This window comes from Akebia trifoliata, chromosome 8, assembly GCF_017979445.1.
Source record: "Akebia trifoliata isolate Shusen 1 chromosome 8, ASM1797944v1, whole genome shotgun sequence".
NCBI classification, from domain to species: Eukaryota; Viridiplantae; Streptophyta; class Magnoliopsida; order Ranunculales; family Lardizabalaceae; genus Akebia; species Akebia trifoliata.
In genome coordinates, this window is record NC_141382.1 from 13,324,538 (window position 1) to 13,341,316 (window position 16,779).

A 16,779-nucleotide genomic window follows, 5' to 3' on the forward strand; every position below is an offset into this window, starting at 1 on the left:
TGGTGACGACTCTAAATCTTCGTAGAAGTGATCTTCAGATTCAAAAATCATGTATCTACAGTGGGTGACTTGAAAAAGCAGAAGAAGATGGTGAGTTGGAAGGCTTGAAAAAGAAGATGATGGTTGATGTTGATGGCGTGAAGAAGGTGATTGGTTTTTTCTTACTCATTTTTTTTGTTGTTGCGTTTTGTTTCGACTGGATTTCTTGAACAGGGGGGGGGGGGACCTTCTTGTATGAAGGTTTCCAAGAGAATGAATCTTATTGGGATTCACCTATTTTATTTGTGATTTTTCTTATTATCACATGTGTGAATTTCTTAAGATTTCTATCTCTAGAGTCCAACGCATGGTAGATTTTTTATATTTTCTCTTTGGCCGAACCAAACCTTAGGAGTTCCATCCTTGTGCGTTTCTATTAGTTGGCAGACACTTGTGGGTGATGATCCTATGGATCTCAACAATCTTGAATCACCCCTTCCCCCTTAATTCCAATTGGTTGAGATTTATTCTCCCATTGATTGATTAATGACATACAGTTGATGATTATTAGATTGATCAGAAAATTAACCCAATAGCTTGATTGGTTGGAAATTAATTGATCAAATTATTAGATTGATCGATAGTATTTTAATTTGATGATTGACTTGATCGATCTTAATTTCTCATTGATTGGTTTGATCAACTTGATTTTAATTAGTGGTCGGTATTTAAATACCTCTATTATGTCACTTTTTGGATTAAGGTTCCAATGTTTCATGTTTTACAATTAAGATTTGAATATATCAAGTTCCGAGTTAAATTTTCAATTCAACGTTTCAATTTTTAGTTTAAAATTTCAATATTTAGGATTAAGGCTTAAATTTTGTTATTTCATATTGTCGAACTCATCATTTATATGGGATGGAAATTGTCGTTTTATGTGAAAAAATTATGTCATTTCATACGAAAATTTTCATCATTTTATGTTGAAAATTTTGTTATCCTAAACGTAGGGGTCTCCAGGCTTTATCAATTTGCTCGAGTATTGTTGAAATATTTATTTTTGATCCTAGAGCAATGCTTTCCTACAAAGGTAATGTCTCTAAATATGAATTGAGGGTCCAGGGCATTTTGATAATTTTTGTCAATTTATGTGAATTTCGATGAAAAACTTTTTTTGATCTCAATATGATTATTTTTAAGTTTCGTGGCATTGTTTTTCTAGCGTTGTAAGGTCTTTAGGTTATTTGATATGCACATCGATCCTAAGCATACGCAATTGCTAAATTGAAAATAGAAGTGACGATGATTCTAAGCGTGTGTAATTTCTAAGTCAAGTGTGCCAAGAAGAGAAAAAAGAATTATTGAAAACATCATAAACTTTGAGGACTGGAAAATAATTAAAGAAAATTAAGAGAGAGTCTTCCCAATTTTCTACTCTTCGCATATATACATACTCATCATTAGTAATTCATATCAACCAAGTGATGGATTGTCGGATTAGGTAGAGGAAAAATTGGGTGTCTACAGTCATAGGTGCTATTATGATGGTCATCATCATCAACCATTAGGGTTGGCCACATGAAATTTGTTTTCGTATTGAACTCCGTTAGAGTTGTATATTTGGTTAAGTGGGTGTCAACAACTACTATTGCATTGGGTGGTCATGAAACATCATATTGAGATGGGGATGTCAAGTTGGATAAGTGGAAATAGGAAATATAAAATTAGAAGGAATGCATTCAATAAAATGTAGTAACTTTAATATATAATAAATTAAGGATTTCTTTGATTGCTTGAAAGTCATTTTCCATAAAATTTGAAATCCATGGAAAAGTCGTGGTGGAAAATGGGTAGAGTTGAAAATCAATTTCTATTGTTTGAAAGAATCTAGACACAATTAGAGGAAAATAATTTAAGAGATAGAGATGAGATGAAAGTGTTGGAGCAGAGGGAGGAGGATGAGGAAAATTAAGAAGGAAAAAAGTGGAAGAAAAGGTGGCCAGCAACGACAACGGGGAAGGTAGGGGTCGAATGTGATGGTGGTGGTAATGGAGAAGAAGAATAATATAGGAGATTAAGGTTTTGATTTAGAGGATGGAAATTTGCGGTGGATTTCATTTTCCCACATATACTCATGGAAAAATGAAATTCAACTTTTAGGTGTGTTTGATTACATAAAAAATAGAAATTCATGAAAAAATAATAGTGGAAAAATGACTAAGATAGAAAATTTGAATCCATTGTTTAATGTTATTTTGAAAAAATAAAAGAAAAAAGAAGATAAAGAAGAGGAAGAGATAGATATAAAGAGATAGAGAGAGGAGGAAAGAAAGAAAGTGACCAGCAATGACCAGAGATGGTAAAGTTAAGGTTAAGTGTGATGATGGTTATAGGTGGAAAAGTAAAATTCAACTGTTGTTGGACTTAAGGATATGACTGAAAAATGATTTTTCAAGAAAAATACAATCAAACATATGAAAAATATCATTTTCCACCCTATTAATCAAACATACCCTTATTAGACTTTTGGATGAGGGTGAAAATTTATTTTTTTCATAAAAAAAATACAATCAATCACATGTAAAATGTATTTTCCAACCTATTTTTCATGTTCAATCAAACATAACTTTATAGCAAACAGGTGAAATGATTTATGATCATTCAAGAGTGAGAGGAAGACTTGAAAGAGTATAAATGGAGATAGTGAAAGTTTTATATGCACTTACTCTAAAAGACTTGATTCTTGATAGCATGGAATGGAAGAGTATGATCCATTTAGTTGACCTCCAAATCTTAACCCGAAAATGTTGCACTATCTCAATGAGTGAGAACTATGGATACCAAGCCCTAGCCCAACCTAACCTTGGATTGGGCTGTACTAGGGGTGTCAATGGGCGGGTTGGGTCGAGCTTGATTGAGCTTTAACCTGGCCCTAAAGAGGTGGGTTCTACCTAGATTGACCCTACATCATTGTTGGGTCTAAGTTGACAAGGCCCTAATGGATTTGGGCTGGGTTCAGGCCGAATAAAAATGACTAAAATTCAAAAGTTTCAATGAATTTTTTTTTTTCAATATTTTGTGCGTGGTGTGTGTGTGTGTGTGTGTGTGTGTGTGTGTGGTAGAAGATTTTTTAACTGAATTAAAAATTAATATCCTATTAACCTATAAAGGTCATAGATGAAAATTAAATTGTAATTTTCCTATAAAAAAATTAAATTGTAATTTGGAAAAAGAAATGCATCTAATTAAATATATATTATGAATAATTCTATAAGATTTAGTAACGGGCTGGGCCGAATTTTTTTAGCCCCGGTCCCTATCTTTGCGGGCTCAAAATGATGGTCCTAACCCTTATTTTCTCGGATGGGCTGGGTAGGGCTAGCAGGCTCAATTGACACCCCTAGGCTAATAGGCTTTCCTTTCCTTCTCAAATCGAACTAATCATAAAGGAGTGGTATTATTGTAATTTTACAATACCAATCCGGCAACAGGGAATGGGAGAGACTTCGGGCCGCTAGAGAGCAGCCTTTTAGATTCCTACTTACATTTCTTCCTTCAAAAGTATTCGTTCGACTATTAAAAACACTCGTCTCCAACTCCCAACACGCTTTCTTCCTACTTTGCTTCTCTTAGCTTCATTTCTTTGAGAGAAATCTTCAAACAAGAGAGAGAGAGAGGGGGAGAGAGCGAGACAGAGAGAGAGAGAGAGAGCGCAACAATGTCTCTTCGACCCACATCACGAACAGAGGTTCGCAAGAAATCCTACAAAACAGGAGTTGATGCTGATGAAGCTCGACGTAGAAGAGAAGACAATCTCGTAGAGATCAGGAAGAACAAACGGGAAGACAATCTCCTCAAGAAACGCAGAGAAGGATTTCTTCAATCTCAGCAATCCGCTGACCTTTCTCAAGCCCTTCCTGGGATCGAGAAAAAGGTGTCCCCTTTCTTTTAAATCTTCAATTTTTTTGTTTGTTTATGAATGTTCGATTGATGGGTATTTGTGATTTTTTCCTTCTCTTACAATGCTTTCTCTTCCTACTAGCGTTGTATTGATTTTGGCTTCTGCATCGATTGAATTTGTGTTGTAAAGTGTTATTTGGGGATAAAATGAGGGTTTTTTTTTTTTTAATTATTTATATGGATGAGAAATGGTGTTTAATCCTTGGGTGGATGAGAAAAATGTTAGTTGACAAGAGATCTAAAAGAAAATTTGAGAATTTATTTATTTTGTCCTCTTCAATTGGGGTGGGTAAGTGGACATGTGAGATTGTCTTGATGGCTTTGGAGTGTAGAGAGGTATTTAAACTTTGTTACTGAATTTCGGAAAAAAGGTAGCCTTTAGAGTAGGAATAAGGAAACATTCGTGAAAAAAAGTAGGAAAAGGGATCATTTTCTTGGAAGATTGCTGGTGTTTTGAATCTCCTCTTTGTTTTCAATTTTGGGGTATTTATTCAATCATTAACAAAAAAATTTACTACTTTAGAGCTTCATGGGTCGGGCTAAGGGCAAGAGTTCTTTGAAATTTGGTTTCAGGAGAAGGTCCAACGATTGGAAGATTGATTCAATTGCTATCCGTGTTAGTCATAATATGAATGATGCCCATATTTCTCCCTTGAATGAAGATAGTGGGATTTGTATACAGAGTCATGATGGAGTTTTTCTGTCTAATCTTTTTACAGTCCATTGTTAAATTGTCAAAATCTACTTCCATTATTTGAGGATCAAAAATCCCATTCAAGTGGTTTTTCTATTTTTTTCCCCATTTGGGCAACCGTCTTAGATAAAATTTCGACCACAGTTTCACATCATCTTGCAGGGTATATTTATTGTTCTTTTTAGATCTTTATTCAAATCTAGTCGTAAATTCTTTCATCATATTTTTCAATGTAAATTCTTGCCCACTCTATTTGGTCCCATTTAACTACTCTATCAAGTATCAATTGGACTCTTTTTCTATCTGTTGTTGCTCTTTTTCAAAGTTTATGGACCTCAACTTTTACTTTGAGAAAGTGAATCTTATGGAGTTTAGCCCTGTTGATTGTTTGCTAGGGCATCTGAAAGGAGAGAATTAGGCGTGTTTTTTAGTGGAAGTAGCAGGTCGCCCGTGAGGTCGTTAATATTTTTTGACTTATTTCTTTTGGTGCAAACTTTTAAATTTGTTCTGGGGCCTGTTTTTCAAGGATTTCATTTTATGGGGGACCTTGTTTTTGAGGATATGTGTTTGCTGATTTCTTTTTCCCCTTTCTTTTTCTTTAGATTTGTTTTCTAGGTAGGTCTCCTTGACTTCCTTTGTTTCATTTCTTTAGTTGATATAAATACAATTTCATTTATCAAAAGAAAAATATTGATTTCTATTTTTTGGTGTTCTCTTGACAGCTGGAAAGTCTTCCTGTAATGGTACAAGGAGTATGGTCCGATAATCCTCCTTCACAATTAGAATCTACAACTCAATTCAGGAAGATTCTATCAATTGGTATGCCTACCTATTCTCATGCTGGAATTCCAGCTTTCTTTTTCCTTCTTTTGTTTCTCTGGTTCAATGGTTGAATTTCTTTTCACCCATCCATGCAGAGCGCAGCCCTCCAATTGAGGAGGTAATCAAAGCAGGTGTTGTCCCTCGGTTTGTGGAATTTCTTGGAAGGCATGATCTGCCACAACTGCAAGTATGCAATATTTACAGCTCTTTTCATCATTTTTCTATATTTAGGAACTATGTACTCTAACAGTCTATGATGTTTTTTTAAGGTGCCAGTTAGCTTAGTTGGTAAAGTCTATTGGTGTTGATACCATAGACGTAGGTTCAATTCCCCCCCATCACCGCTTACTGGTCTCATTAAAGTACAGGTTTTCTGATCATACATAAAAAAGTCATGCTTTCTAATTTGGCCTTTATTTGCAGTTTGAGGCAGCGTGGGCTTTGACCAATATTGCATCTGGAACATCAGAGCACACACGAGTTGTCATTGAACATGGTGCTGTGCCCCACTTTGTGCAACTTCTCAGTTCTTCAAGTGATGACGTCCGAGAACAGGTCTATTCCCCCCGCTTTGCATCTCTCTCCATTTTTATCATTTTTTTTTTCGTTGAAAGGTTTGGCAATGCATGTGCCAACCTGGAAGAATTTGAAAAGTACAGAAGTTTTTATCATGTAATTTTCACTTCATGTGTCTTAAACAGGCTGTATGGGCTTTGGGTAATATAGCCGGTGACTCACCGAGCTGTAGAGATCTTGTTCTTAATCATGGTGCACTCATGCCATTATTAGCTCAGCTAAATGAGCACTCAAAACTATCTATGCTAAGGAATGCTACATGGACCTTATCTAACTTTTGCCGTGGCAAGCCCCCAGCACCATTTGAACAGGTGGGATCACAGTTGCTTGTTTTTTAGTAACATTTTGTAGCTGTGGTATCGTAGATTCTTAACTGTTGATTGGTTTACTTTCTTGCCTTGCATCAGGTGAAACCTGCATTGCCAGCTCTTCAACATCTTATCCACTCGACCGATGAAGAAGTTCTGACAGATGCTTGTTGGGCTCTTTCGTATCTTTCCGATGGCACAAATGACAAAATCCAGGCCGTGATTGAGGCAGGTGTTTGTCCACGACTTGTGGAACTTCTGCTGTAAGTTGCTATTATCTACACACTTTTTGATTTTGCTGACTATTCATGTTCCTAATTATGTTATCACTGGGACATTTAGATCCATTCGGGATTATTCTAATTAACTTTTTTTTTTTTTCAGTTTTTATTTTGTTTGGTGGTTGATTTTATTTTCTCCTATATCCTTATAGTTTTGGAATCTTTTTGGTTGCTATTACTAACTAAGATTTGTTTTCCTCTAGTCATCCATCACCTACAGTTCTCATACCCGCCCTTCGGACAGTGGGAAACATTGTCACTGGTGATGATTCTCAGACTCAGGTATTTATTATAATTATATGTGTACATGATTATTTAGTAGCAACCAGCTACTGATGGACCTGAAAAAAATAATATTACTAGCAGTATGATTGTCCTTTCAGTTTATTTCCTCTTTTTTTTGTGTGTACTTTTGGTATATTGACATTTGCATACATTAAATGTTATGTTTTAAAAAATTAGGCTGTTCACGTTATTATTATTTTTTTTTTAAAGTAAAAGATTTATTGAAAAGAGGACAAGATGTCTTCAAGGAGGAAATACAATCTAGGAAGACTCGTTACTTACAAATTCCCACCTACACAGAAAATCTTTGAAGAACAACCCTCTAAAAGCCTTAAACTGTTTACACCAAAAAATATAAAACCAATGATGCTAAAAATTAACTCTTGCATGGAACTTTCCTTTCCATCAAACGTACACCCATTCCTTTCCATCAAATGTACACCCATTCCTTTCCTTCCAAAGGCCCCAACAAATAGCAAAAGGAGTGAAATTTCAATGAATCTTCCACCTGCCAGAAAAGGATGGAGATTTCCAACCAATCAATAACTTCGTTTATTGGGAGACTTGAAACCTAAGAGTATTAGGTGGTTTATGTCTTTATTCTTCAGGAACAATTGTCATTTGACAAAGCCATGGATGCGATACTTATAAAAGACAAGAAGTCATACTGATTATTGAGTCAGTTTGGGATCTAACAAGGCTCTTTTTTCTCCAAGCACTTAAATTCATTCCATCTGAGGCTCCTCCCCTTAGAGTAGGGTAGGTCATGATAGGCATGGAACATCCATACAGAGCATGCCATACACTTTTAATGTAAATTTCCATGTATACTCCAATTTGTCTAGGCTGAGTTGAGAGGTGATTTCTGTTCACTTTCACGGGAATCAGCATGGAAAGAAGCTTTTTATTTAATCCTGGAATCGACCTATATAGCAGATTGAAGACAACTGTTCACTGTTAGTATTTTATTTACAGGAATGACAATATCTTCCAAGAGAAGAGGAGAACATTAAACCCTCCACTTGCTTAGATCTTATCACATTAGATTCAACATTAACAATTCATCATCCCATTTGCAGGATTTTCCTAGCTAAATTTGATGAAGGGTAGAGAACCATTAATGAGGCAGGATGAAATATCTCCATTATCCGATGAGCTCTTGTTTATACATATTTTTTGTGGAGTTCATCCCTCTAAGATTTTATATAGGCTGGAAGCCTGGAGGGCAGTAGTTGGACTCATCAATCAAGAGTGAATTCTGTAAATAATGTTACTGAAATGAAGTAGACCATATGCAATGTATTTAGAAACAATATTAACAGCTAGAAAGACTTCCATCAACCCAATTAAACTTAGGTGCTCTAAAAGATGAGGCTAGGCTGCTAGAGCTTTATTGGAGGGAATGAGATCTTGTGTAAATATTTTCATAAGCCCTCTGATAGTGAAGCAACTCCCCTTGTGGGTTCCCAAAGTATAAAGGTCTGAAAGAATGATTACTTCTATCATTATTTACAAGAAACCCTTCTCATCTTGAGAGAAGCTAATGAGGTTATCATTGATAGTTGGGAGATCCTTATCCTTTTCTTTCTGCTTGTACATTTTTTGGTTATTTTTCCCGTCTGTTGTAAATATAAAAATAGAACTAGTTGCAGGATTTTGAACAATATGGTTTAATTTCTATCCTTATTATATTTAGTGTTGTTAGTGTTTAGAAGAGAGAGAGAGATTTAGAGGAGAAGTTTAGAGAGGTTCAGTTGAATTATTTCTATGAGCCTCCTCTCTTATATTTATATAAGAGAATTAGGGGTACAGTTAAATGGGACATGTGGAACTGGAAAAGACCAGTTTGCCCCCACACGTCCTATACATACCAATAACACTCCCCTTCAAGTTGGAAAGTCCAACTTGGAACAAACTAAAGAAACTACATAAAATAAACTGCTAAAGAAGAGAAAATAAAAGAAACTAAAGAAAAGATATTACTCCCCTCAAACTGGAGCATAAATATTAAGTAAATCCAGCTTGGAGCAAATAAGACCTAGGCGACTACAATTAAGTGCATTAGTGAACATATCCGCTAACTGATCTTCAGACTTCATGAACGGTGTACTAATTTCCCCACATAAAATCTTGTCTCTGATAAAGTGACAATTTGTTTTAATGTGTTTTATTCGCTCATGAAACACTGGATTGGAAGCAATATGAATTGCAGCTTGATTATCACAATATAATTGCATAGCAGTAGCTATCTTAGCACCCAATTCTCCGAGAAATTCTTAACCCACATTAGTTCACATGTCATAAAAGTCATTGCTCTATATTTTGCCTCTGCACTAGATTTTGCAATTACATTTTGTTTCTTACTTTTTCAGAAAATCAAGTTTCCTTCCAAGAAAGTGCAATACCCAGATGTAGACCTCCTATTAGATGGAGAATCTGCCTAGTCAACATCACAATACCCCTCTATGTCCAAATGATCTTTGGACTTGTACCACAAATCACGTTTTGGAGTTTAAGAAATCAAAGGATCCGAACAATAACTTCCCAATGTGGAACCCTTGGCGTTTCCATAAACTGACTCACTACACTTACTGCTAAAGAAATATCTAGACAAGTGATAGTTAAATAATTAAATTTACCAACTAGTCTTCTATATTTTCCTAGATCATCAAACAACTCTTCATTATCAACTGTCAACTTTGAATTAAGGTCCATTGGGGTGTCCATAAGTTTACTTCTTAACATACTTGTCTCATCAAGCAAATCAAGAACATACTTTCTTTGAACCAGGTTAATACCTTTCTTGGACCTAGCAACTTCTATCCTTAAGAAATAACACAATTTGTTAAGATCTTTTATTTGAAACTATGTCTGAAGGAAGATTTTCAACTCCTCTATTCCATTAGTGTCATCACCTGTGATGACTATATCATCAACGTAAACTATCAGAATAATAGTCCATGAAGAATTGAAGCAAATAAACACATAATGATTTGTCTGACATTGTTTCAACCCAAATTGAACTACTACGTCATTGAATCTCCCAAATCAAGCTTGTGGAGACTGTTTTAGGCCATAAATGACTTTTTTGAATTTACACACCATGTTAGATTCTCCCTGAGCAACAAAACCAAGAGAATGCTCCATATACACTTCCTCCTCCAAATCACCACTCAAAAAAACATTCATAATATCCAGTTGACATAAAGGCCACTGAAAGTGAGCAGCAAGAGAGATGACAATACGAACAGAGGTCGTTTTTGTCATAGGAGAAGAAGTTTCTGAGTATTCCACACCATAAGTTTGAGTATAACCTTTGGCCAAGAGGCGAGTCTTCAACCGCTCAACAGACCCATCAGGCAGATACTTCACCACATATACCCAACAACAACCAATAGTGTGCATACTAGCAAGTAAGGACACTAACTCCCAAGTATCATTGTGATGAAGAGCATCCATATCAACCTCCATAGCTTGTCTCCAACCTGAATGAGACAAAGCATCCTGTACACTACGAGGAATAGACACAGAAGAAAAAGTAGAAACGAAACCACGATACGAAGCAGACAAATGAGATAAAGAAAAAAACTTAGAAATGGGGTGCTTAGTATAACTATGAGTGTCTTTCCTTTGTGCAATAGGAAGATCAATATTAGAAGAAGTGTTAGATACTTGATCTGCAGACTGTGAAGACGATGGTAAGGTTTCTGCATCTGGAGGAGGATGGGGATCTGAAAGTGTCAGTTGTTTACTGCGAACATAAGTGAGTGAAAATGGAACAGTGGGATATAAATCGGCTACAGGAAGAGGAAGAGCAAACAAAAGATTATCATACTGTACTGGATCTGTAAAATATAATACAGAATAAAAAAAATGTAGCATCTGTACTAACATAAATACGACGGGCGGAAGGATCATAGCAACGATAACCTTTCTGGGTACGAGAGTAACTTAGAAATACACACTTCACTAAACGTGGGTCAAATTTGTCAAAATCAAGAGACGACTGATGAACGAACGAGTACAGAAGATAAAGAAAGAGTAGAATAAGGAACGACAATTCCAATACCAGAAATCCTAGTAGTAGTACCATTAGTAAGAGTGACAAACTGAGATGAAGAGGAAGAATGTTGAATGGATGAAAACACATTTAATGACCTAGTCATGTGATCTGACGCCCCTGAATCAATGACCCAAGGGGATGAAGATGAAGCAAGATGGGATATATTTGAGTGAGCTAGAGTTGCAGTGTTGGAGGACAAGACACCAGGCTGAGGAGGTTAAAGTGACTTGGAATACTCATGGCAAGAGATAGTAACCATATCTGCATGGGAAGCCACCTGAGGAGGATCAACAGAATCACTACCATTAATGTCACTAGAAATAACTTGATTGGCTTAGCTTGTGGGCAGACCATGTAAATCTCTACAGAATCCATAGAGTGACCGTGAGTATATTTTCTAGGTGCACCACGACCACGACCCTCACTAGAATCACAACTCTCTCCACGGCTTCCACCACGATTACCACAATTCTCACAACTACCACCACGGCCACTACTTCGGCCACGATCTGTACTTCCAGAAACAGTCAATGCTGATTAGTTAGATTCAAACACTAATGATGTAACACTAGAACCACCAACAAAAACTCTTTGAAGGTGAGAAAAAACTTCAATAAGTGAAGGCAACTCTTTTCTAGTCAAAATCTAAGATATAATAGAATTATATTCAGATTTCAAACCAGAAAGAAAATGAATAACATTCATCTCTTCCCGTTGTCGACGTAGTACGGTCAAATCAATAGTAAGGGGTTGATATACATTGAACTCATTCCGTATATTTTGAAGGCGAAAGTAATATGTTGGTAAACTTTGATCACCTTGTTGAATGGAAAAGAACTCTTCAACCAACTGATAAATTCGAGAAATATTATTCGCTCCAGAATACATTTTGCCAACCTGATTCCAAATGGTTTTATAAGAACATCAAGTTTACACAAATGGTGGAATCCATGCAATTCGACAACCACGTCATAATCTGAGCATTTTCCTGAATTCACTCAGAATAGTGAGGATCTTCAGTTTTAGGAGGATCATCTTTCAGATACTTCAACTTTCCCTTGGTAGTCAGGAACACCTCAACAGATTTCGACCAAACGATAAAATTATCTCCATTTAATTTGACCGAGATCATCTGAAGATTAAAGAACTCGGGAGGTGATAGAACGTTGGACTTCATCCCCATTCAAAATCATTCCACAATAAATAGATCGCACCTAATAAACAAGATCTGAAATTCCAATCAAATCTGTGCAAATCTCGAGGATTCACAGTTCGCACCAAATAAACTAGATCTGAAATACTAATTTGATATGTGCAAATCTTGAGGATTCACCTCGGAGCGGCTAGATTTGGGATAACAAAATCGATCTGATTCACAAACTAGATTGCAATAACCAGATCTAATCGAATATGATTTATATACTTACAGATCAAATCACAGATGACTAAAGTCCCCTTTTTGATAAATTGCGGATATTCGGAAAGTAGATCTGAACTTCTTAGGGAAAAACACCACCACCAAATCACAACTTGCACCACCAAACTACATAACACCAACTTCAAACATACTCATATACTATGAGTATTCAGCAACTAGAAGATTAAAACCCTAGGTCGTAATTAGAAGCTTAAGATTTTAATACCAAGTAGATCGAAGAAAGGGAAATAGGAAGAAAAGATTCTCAAACTTGAAGATCTAAATCTTGCTCTGATATAATGTTAGTGTTAGAAGAGAAAGAGAGAGATTTAGAGGAGAAGTTTAGAGAGAGGCTCAATTGAATTATTTTTATGAGCCTCCTCTCTTATATTTATATAAGAGAATTAGGGCTACAGTTAAGTAGGACATGTGGAACTAGAAAAGACCAGTTTGCCCCCTACACGTCCTATACATACCAATAACAAGTGTGTTGACCTCGCATCTCTTAAATATGATTTTTTTTTATAAGTATAATTTTATTGCATAGAACAAAGAATGTACAAGGTAGTCGAGTTGACCAACCTAAAAGAAAGCGAAAACGATAAAAAATACCTGGAGCACTATGCCCAACTAAAAACAAAATTTTCAAAAAATACACCTTTGAACTCAGCAAAAAGTTTATACCAAAAAAACAATAACCCAAGGATCACCAATCTGATGTCCTGATCCTAGAAAATCTGATATCACATCTCTTATATATGATTGATTACTTGTTTTAGAAAACTTGTGTTCATGGTGGGAAGCATGTGAAAATTTTATTGCAGTTTATCTTGAGCAGTTTTGTACACTCCTATGTGTGTGTGTGTGTGCGCGCTTCCAAGTCAGACGTGTTCTTTTTTCTTCTTCAATTACAATAGAATATAACTCGTGAAGTATGTTTTTCAGTTTGTAATTGACAATCAAGTGCTCCCTTGTCTCCACCAACTTCTCACGCAAAATCACAAAAAAAGCATCAAGAAAGAAGCATGCTGGACAGTCTCAAACATTACTGCTGGGAATAGGGGGCAGATACAGGTAAAATACCCACTACCATATTTTTATTGATGCTTTCATGAATCACAAACACCAACTGCCCTAGTGATATTATTAGCTTCTTGTCACTAGATACATGTCTAGTGTTGGTCAACTATTGCCATTGCGCATGGCAGACAAGGCCTCTATTAAGTGACGTATAAATCATTGTCCAAGAATACCTACGTGCTTCAATAGTTCATTTGTGCATTGCTTAGTCAACCTGGTTCAGACTCTGGACCTATAGTGTTTAACTTGTATGTGTTATTCTTCAAATTATTATTTTTAAACTATTCTTGTGTTACTTCTTGTCGAACAGGCTGTTATTGATGCCAACATCATCTTCCCTCTAGTACAGCTACTCCAACATGCAGAGTTTGACATCAAGAAGGAGGCTGCTTGGGCTATCTCCAATGCCACCTCTGGGGGATCCCATGAGCAAATCCAGTATGCTTCTTTTTCTCTTGACCATTCTTAGTGTTCTTTTTCCACTTCACAAATATCAATTTCTGGACAGACCTTTGGGAAAAAATAAATCAAATCAATTTAGATGGTTTGGGCGTGTACAATGAAGACCAATAACAAACCAGTAGATGCTTTAGTTCTTGTTGATGGCTCTAAAAGGGTGAGAAAAATGCATGCTTTGAGTGAAGATATGACTCAAGATAGATTTGAATGGCGAAAGAGGATTAATGTTGCTGATCCCAATATTTGGGACAAGGTATAAATGATCACAATGATCAACACTACAATGAACAGAACTATATTCAACATCCTTGAACCAACAAGTGTTGGGCGTAGTGGCCAGGGCCTCCCTCCAAAAAGGGACAGGTTTTGAGTTCAAGCCACCCACAGGGATTTTCTCAGCTTACCTGGTTTGTGGGATATTGCATGTACTTGGGGGATTTGGGCAAGATATGGTGCTCTAAGAGGTCAGTTGTCTCGCCCCTGCTAGTCAGGCCTATGGGTGACTTTGAGGGGGCAAAATACTCGTCACTTAGAACAAAAAATGATAATTTATCATGAAAGAGCCAATTAGAAGGATTGTGCAAGTTGAAGGTTTTAAGAGAACGAGAGAGAGAGAGAGAGAGAGAGAGAGAGAGAGAGAGAGAGCAGATTTGAGAATTGTTGAATTAGCTGAAGTCATTACTTCAAATGGAATGAAATTTAATGAAGGAATAAAATTCATTTGACCAATTGCAGACATTTAGGATAAGGATGTGATGATGATGGTGCTTATTATTTGATATCTTATTAAGGTGAATTTCAAAGGTCCCCACCTTTGCAGCTAGTATCTTATTAACCAATGCCACACGTGCACACACTGATCTCATTCATCTCATGAAACAAATATTGACATTATCAGATGATTCTAATGGTACTAAGCATCTATTTTTTGTGGACCACTCAGACTTATTTCCTTGAGGGAGATCTCTCAGTCGGACTTTTCAAGGGTTTTCTGACTTTTCTGGACCCCACCCCTTTACACTGTGACATCCATAGTCACCAAGAAGGGAATAAGTCAGCACGGGAAAATTTTGAAAAATTTGATAGAATCAGCACACGAAAAAAAAAAAAAAAACCTGAAAAAGAAATTGGGCTAGGCTTAAATCTGTGTAACTGTTCGTACGAGGTGGTGTTCTCGTACTAACCAAATTTCATATTAAACCAGAATAATAAATCACCAGACCCCCATATAGATATCATCCTTGCATCCACAACAAGTAATCACAAGTCCACAACACATTCAAGGTTTATATTATTCAAAATATAAAAATATTCAATGTCATCCCCATTTGTATCTTCATTATCTAATGCTTCATCAATAAAATGGTTACCATCATCTTTATCAAGGTCATCTTCTCTTACTAATGCTTCAATTTCATCTTTCATTTTAATTCGATTCAATCTCAAAGTTCGTTGAAGTCACGATTTATAGAAAAATTCATTATTAAATCAGAGTGAAGGAAAGAGTCACGATTTAATCGCGACTTTTTTAAAAAGTCGGAGAATTTGGTGACTGTGCCTACAGCACCTCTTTTTTTTTTTTTTTTGGCTGGTGTCATGAAACCTACACTTTACTTTTTATGGTGTAGAGGAACCAACAGCTTTGACAATACAAACCTTATATCATAAAATGGTCCCCACTCTACGACCAGAGTGACAGTACAATTTCTATGCTTATGTTGTTGATGCTTCTACTACTTTTACCCACCCATTGCTTCTGCTTGCACTGACCACAACTAATATGTAAAGTCACCCTTGTTGTAGATACTTGGTGAGCCAACACTGCATCAAGCCACTATGTGATCTTCTTGCTTGCCCGGATCCAAGGATCGTGTCAGTGTGTCTCGAGGGTCTTGAGAACATTTTGAAGGTTGGTGAGGCTGATAAAGATTTGGGAAATAATGGTGGAGTGAACATACATGCGCAGATGATTGATGAATGTGAGGGATTGGATAAGATTGAGAGTCTACAGAGCCATGACAACAACGAGATCTATGAGAAGGCTGTTAAGATCTTGGAGAAATACTGGGTCGAGGATGAAGAGGAATTACAAAACATTCAAGATGGTGGCGATGTCACTCAGCAGGGCTTTGATTTTGGAAGTAGCCAGCCCAATCTTCCCTCAGGTGGTTTCAAATTTGGTTGAAGCGACATCCTCATATTAGGTTTTTTTATGTTTATTTTTCCACCCTTCGAGGTTTTTATTTGATTCAACTGAATTTTGGATTTGGTACAAGTTTCTTAATGCCAGGGTCGAGTTTTTTTGTTGGTTTTGGCTTGGTAGTAGATTCATCTATGAATGATGCCAAAAGAAAAACGAAGCTATTTAGTTGTGATTTTCATTTTCATTTGTATTTCTATTTGTCATGGAATTTTTTTCCGCCATTTTATTGAATTGAAATGATTCTATGATCAGATTATTTGAATGTTATTATCACCTTGTTCGGATCTCAGGCATTGCATGAATGCTTATAAAAAAATTCCTTAGAAATTCTTTTCCTTGGTAGAATTTTTTTTTTTTTAAAGTGAAGTGTTTTTTAGGAGAAAATTTTAATGTTCTATGCAGTGGGTCTTAATCCCTGCAATTGGGAATTAGTGAAATTTTGTTTCCTTCTATATATAGTTTGTGATCAAATTTGAGATCCATTGGTTACTTGTTTGAAACAGGGTTCATTACTAGTTGAAGTCTGAATCTCTCCATTGTATAAGCCAATGATCTGATGTTCCAAAAAGATTGGAGTGGCCTCGAAATATTTGAAGTTCACAATCTCATTTAACCTTTCAAACTATGATCAATTAAGCTCAGTTGTAAA

The 16,779-nt window shown here is 36.1% G+C and overlaps 1 protein-coding gene across 1 annotated transcript; it reads left to right on the plus strand.

The window, feature by feature from the left end:
- Nucleotides 1–3,539: 3,539 nt before the first annotated feature.
- Nucleotides 3,540–16,397, plus strand: LOC147396187 (importin subunit alpha-4-like). Its single transcript, XM_086451648.1, has 10 exons — nt 3,540–3,916; nt 5,359–5,455; nt 5,554–5,645; nt 5,882–6,013; nt 6,160–6,345; nt 6,442–6,605; nt 6,827–6,905; nt 13,334–13,462; nt 13,779–13,906; nt 15,731–16,397. The coding sequence occupies exons 1-10, from the start codon at nt 3,701–3,703 to the stop codon at nt 16,110–16,112; spliced, it is 1,605 nt and encodes a 534-aa protein (XP_086307774.1). The 5' UTR covers nt 3,540–3,700; the 3' UTR covers nt 16,113–16,397.
- The last annotated feature ends 382 nt before the right edge of the window (nt 16,398–16,779 follow it).